The 12,106-nt window shown below is 41.9% G+C and overlaps 1 protein-coding gene across 2 annotated transcripts in view; it reads left to right on the forward strand.

Annotated features, from left to right (window-relative positions):
- Positions 1–11,017, forward strand: part of GAK (cyclin G associated kinase) — a 191,091-nt gene extending 180,074 nt beyond the window's left edge. For both annotated transcript variants that reach the window (XM_082248017.1, XM_082248016.1), the window contains one exon: positions 10,835–11,017. In XM_082248017.1, the coding sequence (XP_082104143.1) occupies positions 10,835–10,936 (102 nt within the window). In that variant the 3' untranslated portion in view covers positions 10,937–11,017. The remainder of the gene's footprint in view (positions 1–10,834) is intronic.
- Positions 11,018–12,106: the final 1,089 nt, after the last annotated feature.

A 12,106-nucleotide genomic window follows, 5' to 3' on the forward strand; every position in this document is an offset into this window, starting at 1 on the left:
TACAGGAATTCAGATATTGTCAGGTTTTACTGCCACCTACAGGATGATTGGACACTGGCAACCAAACGACCAAAAAAAAAAATGTAGCCTAGCTCCAGGATAATCCTTTTGCTATCCAGTATGCCTTAGTTTAAAGTAGCAGTAAGAGCATAAAAAGAGGTGGGACCGTTGTTTCTCAATGGACTCCAAGAAAAGGATTTTGTTGTGGGCACTAAATTTTTTTTTTCTCTTGTTCATTGAGGAACACAGGAATTCAGATATTGTCTGGACATCCAAAAGTAGTCCGCAACAATCGCTAACAGGCCTGATGAGAGAACTGGGAACTGCCTGCAGCCCAAGAGCTGTCTGAAGGACTAAGACCCAAATCTGAGCTTGAGGAGTTTGAGCCCTATACAAACAGGAGAACCTGCCAATATGACCAAAGGGGGGCACAGAGCATTAAACTGATCTCAGGACCCAGAGAGAGGTCATCTCCACACACCTAAGAAAACTTTTGACCTCCTAAATTTAGCAAAGCATTACTTTCCGGGGAGCAAGGGACAGGAATGTTTGCATTAACACTTAGAGTGTGTGCCTGATAGACCAAGCGAAGAAGACATCTGTAAGGAGGCTGCAGATCTGCCAAGGAAGGAGAACCCATCCCCAAGCGGACAGGTCCCATAAAGTCATCAAGACATACTGGGGGAGATTTACTAAAATTAGTGCACACAGAATATGGTGCAGCTGTGCATAGAAACCAATCCGCGTTAAGGTTTTATTGTCAAAGCTTAACTGAACAAGCTGAAGTTTGACACTGACTGGTTACTATGCAAAGTTGCAACATATTTTGTGTGCATCTTTGGCAAAGGTTATCTGCTTGCTGGCAATGCAGGGAGGCACAGGGCCCTGCAGCTTTGATCTCTGCCTGCCACACAGGATCCGAGGTGCACTTCTCTGTGCAAAGGCTGCCTGTTAAAAATAACCTGTCTCCATTGTCCGTTAATATGAGCTTCATCTTCCACCCAATCATTTTTTTTTTTTTTCTTCACCTCTTGCCTAGGACCCCTTGCACATGGGGCGCTCCGTTTGTTTTTCATCCATCAGTTGACAGATGAAAATAGACAGCAATGCATTTCTATAGGCAAACAGATTATCACCAATTTACACCTGTATCTGTTCAGGTCCACTATTTTAAACAGGAAAAGTCTCTGTCCTGTTCCGTTTAAACTGACCTGAATGGAGGTAAACTAATGTAAATGAACAACATCCGTTTTTGCAGTGGTTGTTGCAGGAGACCCCAAAAGAGGGGGATCGGTGCTTGCACAGAGCATATAATATGTATGTATTTAAAAAAAAAAAAAAATCCAACATTTACAATCACTTTTAAGGGTTTTGTGTAGGGAGGATTAGCATCTGAACCTAGAGAAGCTGAAGGCTAATAGACTTGAGATAAATTAAGGCATTACAAATAAATTCAAAGTAAAAGTTTACCAATAATGTGCATTATATTAATTTATTCTCCCCTGTCTATCATGTTTGACTCCCAGTCAAAATACCCTGTATATCCTGTTTCTGGGTATATTTAATATTATATATATGACATGAGATGGATAGATATATAAACATATATTTTACAGTCCTGTCTGAAAATTTGCAAAATAGTGTTTTTGGGGGGTTTTTTTTACATTTTCATTTCATATTGCTGGTTATTTATATTTACCACTGCATATAAGTATTTAAAAATATTTTAGCTTTTTTTTTTAAAACTTTACTTATTAACTTAACCTGTTATGGACCGCCCAACGCAGATATATTGAGGCAGGGCGGCCCTCCTGCACGAAATCACGGACCTGCACGTGATTTTGTGCACTGGATCTGGTAACCCGCTCGACAATCGCAGTGGGAGCCAATCAGCGGGTCCGGCGAACACAATGTTGGCCGGGACACGCTGATCGTTCTTAGGAGAGGCAGAACGCCAGTCTGCCTATGTAAACAAGGCAGACCGCTGTTCGATGAGGGGAAGATGGAGATCTTGTGTTCCTGCTAATCAGGAACGCGGTTCTCGGTCTTCCCCCAGTCATAGCATCCCCCAAACAGTTACAAAGCACTCCCTAAGAGCACACTTAACCCTTTGGTCGCCCCTAATTTTAACCATTTCCCTGCCAGTGTCATAAGTACAGTGACTGTGCTTTTTTTTTTTTTTTTTAGCACTAATCACTGTTTTAGTGTCACTGGTCCCCAAAAAGTGTCACTTAGTCAGATTTGTCCACCGCATTATCTCAGTCCTGCTAAAAATCCGCTGATCGCCGCCATTACTAGTAATAAATGAATAAATAAAAATTCAATAAATATATGCTAATGTTTTGATGACGCTATAACTCTTCCACAAACCAATCAATATACGCTTGTTGGAATTTTTTTACCAAAAATATGTAGCAGAATACGTATTGGCTTAAATTGATGAAGAAATTTAGATTTTTTTTTTTTTACATTTTTAAATTTTTTTTTATTGGTTGTGTGTTATAGCATAAAGTAAAAAATATCTTTTTTTTTTTCTTTTTTTTCTTCTTTTTTTAAATCTTCGGTCTTTTTTTGTTTTTAGCGCAAAAAATAAATACCACAGAGGTGATCAAATACCACCAAAAGAATGCTCTATTTGTGGGAGAAAAAGGACATCAATTTTTATTTTGGTACAGCATTGCACAGCCGCGCAATTGTCAGTTGAATTAACTCAGTGCCGTATCGTAACCTTCCGGGGCTGACGTAGTTAATTGCACACCACACTTTTTTTATCCGATTTAATCAAAACTTTAATTGGCTAACTAAATGATTAATAAAATAATAGTTGCAGCCCTAGTCTCAACTGTTCGATCTATTTTTAGATCCTGGTCTCAACTGGTGTGATCTATTTTTAGATCATGGATCTATTTTTAGATCCTGGTCTCAACTGTTCGATCTATTTTTAGATCATGGATCTATTTTTAGATCCTGGTCTCAACTGTTCGATCTATTTTTAGATCATGGATCTATTTTTAGATCCTGGTCTCAACTGGTGTGATCTATTTTTAGATCATGGATCTATTTTTAGATCCTGGTCTCAACTGTTCGAACTATTTTTAGATCATGGATCTATTTTTAGATCCTGGTCTCAACTGTTCGATCTATTTTTAGATCCTGGTCTCAACTGGTGTGATCTATTTTTAGATCATGGATCTATTTTTAGATCCTGGTCTCAACTGTTCGATCTATTTTTAGATCATGGATCTATTTTTAGATCCTGGTCTCAACCGTTCGATCTATTTTTAGATCCTGGTCTCAACTGGTGTGATCTATTTTTAGATCATGGATCTATTTTTAGATCCTGGTCTCAACTGTTCGATCTATTTTTAGATCATGGATCTATTTTTAGATCCTGGTCTCAACTGTTCGATCTATTTTTAGATCCTGGTCTCAACTGGTGTGATCTATTTTTAGATCATGGATCTATTTTTAGATCCTGGTCTCAACTGTTCGATCTATTTTTAGATCATGGATCTATTTTTAGATCCTGGTCTCAACTGTTCGATCTATTTTTAGATCATGGATCTATTTTTAGATCCTGGTCTCAACTGTTCGATCTATTTTTAGATCATGGATCTATTTTTAGATCCTGGTCTCAACTGGTGTGATCTATTTTTAGATCATGGATCTATTTTTAGATCCTGGTCTCAACTGTTCGAACTATTTTTAGATCATGGATCTATTTTTAGATCCTGGTCTCAACTGTTCGATCTATTTTTAGATCCTGGTCTCAACTGGTGTGATCTATTTTTAGATCATGGATCTATTTTTAGATCCTGGTCTCAACTGTTCGATCTATTTTTAGATCATGGATCTATTTTTAGATCCTGGTCTCAACTGTTCGATCTATTTTTAGATCATGGATCTATTTTTAGATCCTGGTCTCAACTGTTCGATCTATTTTTAGATCCTGGTCTCAACTGTTCGATCTATTTTTAGATCATGGATCTATTTTTAGATCCTGGTCTCAACTGTTCGATCTATTTTTAGATCATGGATCTATTTTTAGATCCTGGTCTCAACTGTTCGATCTATTTTTAGATCCTGGTCTCAACTTCGGGCTGAAACAGCTAATCGACATAATCGATTATGATCGATCATAAAAATAGTTGTCAACAATTTTCATTATCAAATAGTTGGTCAGGCGATTAGTTGGCCTTCATATAGAATTCTTTATTTACTGTATGAACATCTGTACATGTCAGTAAGTGCCTGAGAACTTGTGAATGTGTGAGGAGCTATGTCTCATGGGACATCTAGTCCTGAGCAGGAAAAGAAAGTGATTTATAGTGATTCTAAAGGCAAAAGGTATTTTTCTCACCTTTATGTATTGAGGTAAAAAACTCTGTGACCAGCTCCCCTGTATACTTATCTGATCCCAATCTCAAACCAGCACTGTGGCTGTGTCCGAGAGCAGCAGCACTGCTCTCTCTCTCTCTTCACATAGCTCAGTTGCTGTCAATCACAGTCAGTGAAGAGCAGGGGGTAGGGCCAAATACACAGTGCAGATAAGGATCGAGCCTGCACGGGTCTCCCATAGCAAGAGGCTTAAAATAGGGGCACTCTGAAGGCAGGAAGGAGCCAGGAGCACCAGCTGGGGACCCCATAAGAGGAGGATTGGGGCTGCTCTGTGCAAAACCATTGTACAGAGCAGGTAAGTATGAAATGTTTATAAAAAAAATAAAAATAAAAAATAAAGTCAACATTCACAATAATGGTAAGGATTTTTGGTAGGGAAGATCAGCATCTGAACCCAGAGAAGCTGAAGGCTAATAGACTTGGAGGATTTAAATATCTTCCCCCACACACACTCTTCATGTAGTTATGTGTCTGACTCCCAGTCAAAATACCCCACATATCCCACTTCTAGGTGTGTATTTATATACCGTATATACTCGAGTATAAGCCGACCCGAGTATAAGCCGAGACCCCTACTTTTACCACAAAAAGATGGGAAAAATCATTGACTCGAGTATAAGCCTAGGGTGAGAATGCAGGGCGGCGGGCATGGTGCAGGAGAATGCAGGGTGACTGGCATGGTGCAGGAGAATGCAGGGTACTGGCATAGTGCAGGAGAATGCAGGGTACTGGCATGGTGCAGGAGAATGCAGGGTACTGGCATGGTGCAGGAGATTGCAGGGTACTGGCATGGTGCAGGAGATTGCAGGGTACTGGCATGGTGCAGGAGATTGCAGGGTACTGGCATGGTGCAGGAGATTGCAGGGTACTGGCATGGTGCAGGAGAATGCAGGGTACTGGCATGGTGCAGGAGAATGCAGGGTACTGGCATGGTGCAGGAGAATGCAGGGTACTGGCATGGTGCAGGAGAATGCAGGGTACTGGCATGGTGCAGGAGAATGCAGGGTACTGGCATGGTGCAGGAGAATGCAGGGTACTGGCATGGTGCAGGAGATTGCAGGGTACTGGCATGGTGCAGGAGATTGCAGGGTACTGGCATGGTGCAGGAGAATGCAGGGTACTGGCATGGTGCAGGAGAATGCAGGGTACTGGCATGGTGCAGGAGATTGCAGGGTACTGGCATGGTGCAGGAGATTGCAGGGTACTGGCATGGTGCAGGAGATTGCAGGGTACTGGCATGGTGCAGGAGATTGCAGGGTACTGGCATGGTGCAGGAGAATGCAGGGTACTGGCATGGTGCAGGAGAATGCAGGGTACTGGCATGGTGCAGGAGATTGCAGGGTACTGGCATGGTGCAGGAGATTGCAGGGTACTGGCATGGTGCAGGAGATTGCAGGGTACTGGCATGGTGCAGGAGATTGCAGGGTACTGGCATGGTGCAGGAGATTGCAGGGTACTGGCATGGTGCAGGAGATTGCAGGGTACTGGCATGGTGCAGGAGAATGCAGGGTACTGGCATGGTGCAGGAGAATGCAGGGTACTGGCATGGTGCAGGAGAATGCAGGGTACTGGCATGGTGCAGGAGAATGCAGGAGATTGCAGGGTACTGGCATGGTGCAGGAGATTGCAGGGTACTGGCATGGTACTAGAGGATCCGGGGGTTGTGGGCATACTACAGGAGATGCAGTGCTGTGGGCATGGTACATGTGGACCATGCCCGCAGCACTGCATCCCTCGTAGTGTGCCCGCAGCCCATGGCAGGTAGTGAAGCTGTTTCACTTACCTGTTCCAGAGGCGCCTTCATTTTAAAAATGGCGCCGCCCGGAGCCGACACGCCATTGCGCACGCGCCGCCGCCGCTCGTATACTTTCGGCTATTCCCGGCCTCTCCCGAGCGGCGCCGGGAATAGCCGAAATTACACGAGCGGCGGCGGCGCGTGCGCGGTAACATGTATGCGACGGGCGGCGCCATTTTTAAACCTTAAACCCGTCGGAGAGGACATTTTTTTCCTTGACTCGAGTATAAGCCGAGGGGGACGTTTTCAGCACAAAAAAATGTGCTGAAAAACTCGGCTTATACTCTAGTATATACGGTACATATATAAATAAAATAACAGTCTTGTCTGAAAATCTGCAAAACAGTGGTTTAGGTCTTTTTATACATTTTTTATTATTTCTTTCCTTAGCTGTTTATTTATACTTATTATATTTACCACCGCATACAGATATGAAAGAAGAGTTAATTTTTTTTAAACTTTACATATTGATAACAAAGTTGCACACTACACCCCTTTTCTTTTTTTTCTCTTGAGGTTTTTTTCTCAGATTTATCGAAACAAATCATTGATTACAAAAACAATAGTTGCAGCCTTTTTTGTTTGCACACATTTGCAAATATATGTGTAAGCAAAATGACCTTCATATAACACAGAATAGCACTGATAGTTCTTAAAGTGGAACTTCACCATCCACTGGAAGTTCTCCCCCCTGCTCCCCTCCCCATGGTCCACAAGCTTCTAGGACACATTACAGGTCTTAGAAGGTTGTGGGACCTTTCACAAAGTGCAGCGCAGCTCATGCATGCGCATTGAGTAGTTTGCTCTGGAGCCATAAGGAACTGCAGCTGTCTGCCCACAATAAACATTTATTTTTTGAAAATGTTATTGATTGCGTTTTGTTTTATAAAACAATACAAAAAAAAAAACAGATGCAGGAAAACCTAGCCCCCATAGACTACCCCTCCCCTTTTCCTCCTCTCCAGGAGTTCAGGAGATTGTAGATTCCCCCCACCTCTCAACATTTTAAACACATAGGGAAACATAACATACAGTGCAAAGATGTTCAGGACAGTAATATAGAAAATTAATTTTGGTCCCACATAGGCTCAGCCCCCCCAACCAGGAAAAACTGGTACCTTCATATTATTATTATTATTTTTTCAGGTACTTGTATAGCGCTGTCAATTTACGCAGCGCTTTACATATACATTGTACATTCACATCAGTCCCTGCCCTCAAGGAGCTTACAATCTAAGGTATTATCAGAGGTCTTAAGAGTAGTTGGCCAATTACCTGCTTAAAACCTATATGTGGGGTTGGTTTCTGTGCGCCTGAACAAGCCCACATATACGTGAACTGTGGCTCCATTGAAAGCCAGTCTGGTTCATGTAATGTGAATCGAATGCAGTTTAAAACCCATCCGATTTGCATATTTGTCAACTGAGCCTAAAGGACAGCCAGCTCCACCCTTTCCACACCCAGCCCCTTCAGACACCCACGATGGGCTAAGCATTCGTCTCCAATGAAGAGGTCCAGCTGCCCAAAGTAAACATGCCGGCACAGGGTGTCCTTTTATTAAAGGTCCGCATCTACAGTAATTGTAGCTGGTGACTTTTAGTTTCTTCAAATCTTCAAACGGGGCAAAGAACAACTTTAAGAACCTTTTTTACTGTGACAAAAAAAAAAATTATATATATAATCTGGACAACTATGTACTTTCTGGTGTGATATGTCTTTTTTTTTTTTTTTACCCACACAAGTTAAGTATTCAGAGAACCTTGGGAAAAGGCATCCCCTGTGCACCATCAAGCTGTCTCAATGCAAATGTATGCTATTAAACCTGGTACCTATAATGTTAATGCAAGTTGTTGAGTTTGACGCACATTTAACGCATGTTAAAAATGCTCCCCAAATGCCTTATACGCATTAAAGACGTGTTATAATGCACCCCATATGTTGTGTTTTTTTGCCTGTTGTGAACAAGGCTTAACGCACTGCAAACGCATGCCTTTTTGATAGAATTAAATGGAAGGAATTGAGATGCTTCAACTCATTCCAAACTCCATAGGAAGCTTCATTCTTGAAGCATAGCAACAAGACATGATGCAAATGCTTCAGGATTTGATATTGTAAACAGCACTGCTGTCCATATTATCAATTGCAGACTGCTTTACTAGGAGTTTGAGAGTTAAAAACGCTCCTCAAACACCTGCTTTTAAAGAAGTTGTAAACCCATGACACTTTTTTTTTTTTTTTGCTGCAACCTGAAAGGGAAACCCATAATGAGCTAGTATGCATCGCATACTAGCTCATTATGAAATACTTACCTAAGAACGAGCCCCCGCCGTGCCGCCCGCTCACCTGTATGACGGGCGACATGGCCAGTCGCCCGTCTTCCAGGATCGCGGCATCCTTCCATCTGATTGGCCGGAGCCGCGGTGACGTCACTCCCGCGCACACGCGCAGGAGCCGACAGTCATGGCATGGGGCTCTGAAGAAACGGCACCAGCGGCCGTTCCTTTAGAGCGCATGCGCCAGTGATGTCACTGGCTGCATGTAAGGTAAATATCTCCTAAACAGTACATGTTTAGGAGATATTTACAGTACCTATAGGTAAGCCTTAATATAGGCTAACCTATAGGTACAAGTGTCAGAGGAGGGTTTACTTCCTCTTTAAGACCTGTGTGGACAGGGCCCAAACTGTGAAGGTTTTTATTGCTCTCTGACTCTTAGAATTTTCCTCTCACTACCTGTCTTGTGGGAGGGAGTCTCCCAAACCATGACACAGGATTTTAAGTCTGAAAAGAGTCTTAGGTGGACTTGCCCGCTCCTACTCTAAATTCCTCAAAATATGGGAACCTTGGCTATCTTACGCTTTTCCCACACTACACCCAGACAGTTTTAGCACCTTGTAACCCACCAGCGGACTAATACCAAGGCCTGCAGGATCTCACCTCCCCACTTCCCCTCTTGTTTCTCTTTTATTCTCCTCTTTTTCTTACTCTGTATCCCTCTCTTCCCTATCTCCCTTCCTGGCTTCTTCCTAATATTCTACTGACACACTTTTGACCCAGCTAGTTGTTTTGGCTGATGGCCCTGCTTTGTGCTCTTATTGTTCAATCTTTAAAACATTACTGTTTGAAGATGTAAACTATTCTCATTCATGTGTAATTCTCACTAACATGGCAGCAGAGTGGCCAAGTGGTTAGCACTTCCGCCTAGCAGCACTATGGTCATCGGTTCAAAGCCCAGCTACGACATTACCTGCCTGGAGTCTGCATGTTCTCCCTGTGACGCTTTCCTCCCACACTCTGAACACATGCTGCTAGGATATTTGGCTCCTGACTAAATTCTCCTTCTTATGTGTATGTATGAATGTGAACTAGGAACCTGTAAGCTCCTTGAGGGCAGGGACTTGTGTGAATGTATAATATATATGTAAAGCGCTGCGTTAATTAATGGGTGACTCCTGCATTCTATTTCCTTTGAGTTTCAGTAAAAATGCTTGTACCAGAAAAGAGAATTTTAATCTTCTGTGCACTATTCAAAGCTTAAAAAAGATACATAGAAAACTGACATGTGATTTAACTACTTTACCACCGGAGGATTTTGCGGTCTTACGTCCAGGCCACTTTTTGCGATTCGGCACTGTGCGACTTTAACTGACAATTGCGCGGTCGTGCGACGCCGTACCCAAACAAAATTTATGTCCTTTTTTTCCCCACAAACAAAGCTTTCTTTTGGTGGTATTTGATCACCTGTGCAACTTTTACTTTTTGCGCTATAAACAAAAAAAAAAGAGCGTAAATTTAGAAAAAATAACAATATTTTTCACATTTTTTAATATGAAATTCCCCCCCAAAAAATGTAAAAATCTAATTTTTTTTTACAATTTTTGGCCAATTTGTTTTCTGCTACCTATGTTTGGTAAAAAAAAATCACAATAAGCGTATATTGATTGGTTTGCGCAAAAGTTATTGCGTTTACTAAGGGAAAGATTTCTGTCAATTTTTGGTGTTTTTTTTTTTTTTTTAACGAGTAATGGCGGCGATCTGCAATTTTTTTTTTTGCGGGACTGCGACATTGCGGCGGACAGATCGGACCCTTGACTGACATTTTTGACACTTTTGGGGGTACCAGTGACATTACTACAGTAATCAGTGCTATACATATGCACTGTTACTGTAAAAATGACACTGGCAGGGAAGGGGTTAATTTTATTTCAGAGGGAGGGGTTAATGTATGCCTGGTGCTTACTAACGTTTGTTGGGGGGAGGTGACTGAGTGACACAAGGACAGATCGCATGTTCAGCTATGCTGAACCCTGCAATCTGTCACTGTCTGTCACTTAGGAGATCCGCCCGCTTTGTTTACACAAGTGGGCGGATCTCCAAACTCGATTCTCTGACGATTGGGGATTGTGACTGAATACAGCGGGAGCGAGCCTCCGGCGGCGCGCGTGCGCCGCCCACAAAGGGAGGAGTCCAGCGACGTAGGTCTACGTCGCTGGACGGGAACGAGCCACTTTGCCGCAGTAGAGCTCGAGTGAGCGGTTGGCAAGTGGTTAAAACTGCAGTAACGTAGCTGGTCATTACTTTAGTAGTAACAAAAGTGAGATATGTTGTTCAGTATTTATTCACATTTGTTCTTTCTTTTTAGGCCACTGGAAAACCCTATGAGCAGTACGCTAAAATGATTTTCATGGAATTAAACGATGCCTGGTCAGAATTTGAAGATCAAGGATCAAGAGCTCTTTTTTAAACTACAGACTTAGTGGAAACTGATTTGTTTTAGTCTCTTCTATTATGGTTTTAAACTGTTCTTCTAAATACAGCATAATTGTACATAGGAGTGTAGAATTAGGAGAGCCACCAAGTTAATTATTTTTGTTGACATGCACCTTTCTCTGTCATGTAAGTGCATTCCATGGACATCATGTGTTTAGGGCATTACCCATACTGTCATTGAGACCAAACCAGTGGACTTGCCTGGCGGTGAGTAGTAACGTTACTGTTTACAATCAAAACAAGGAACTCGGACAAATTTATTGATGGATTTACTTCACACATTTTGTTTTTCTAAGACTTACCAGATGTAAATGTTTCAGTTCCAGTAAATATGTAATCATTACTGTTGCATTGTGTACATAATTAAAACACTTTTCTTCCAAGTATTGTTGTGTTTGTTATATATGACAGATTTTTAACACCTTTCCACCCACCCTATAGCAAAATGACGACCAGGCGGGAGCAGAAGCAGCGCGACCTGTCACCGGCGGTGTCCATGGACACCGCTGATAACTGTACCTGCCCAATCACCACAGATCACATGTCAGTTGTAAACAATGGATTGCTTCTTTTCATGCCTTCCACTGTATACAACTATGTTGCTAGCTATGACTGGTCACAGTGATCACATGGTACAGGCAGGGCCAATCATAGCCCATCTGTATCATGTGATTTAGCTTTGGCCAATCACAGCTAATCATAGTCTGGTTGATAAAAATGCACAAGTCCATCTAGTTTAACCAATTAACAAGACACTTGAATAAACCATTTTCATTCAGTAAAAATGGTTGCTTATACTAATAAAATTCACTGGTATGAGCAATCCTAATTTGTACAAAAACAAATCCTGATCACTTCCCCAGAGTAGTAGTGCTACTATGGTAACACTATTGCTCTAGTCACAGTGTGTTAGAAGAAAATGTAACCAAAAAGAACATTACTCAATGTCCCTGATCACCGCCACAACAGTTACATAATAACACAGTACTGCACTGGTGACACTATGTAAAAGAAAAAAAATTGTGACAAAATGACAACTTCAAAAAACTCGCCATGCCTCTTACTAAATACCTTGAACTGTCTGTTTTCCAAAAAGGGGTTATTTGGTGGGTATTTCTCATGTCCTGGTGTTTTTTGGCCTCAA

The sequence above is a fragment of the Pelophylax lessonae genome (genome assembly GCF_965119305.1).
Source record: "Pelophylax lessonae genome assembly, chromosome: 1".
NCBI classification, from domain to species: domain Eukaryota; kingdom Metazoa; phylum Chordata; class Amphibia; order Anura; family Ranidae; genus Pelophylax; species Pelophylax lessonae.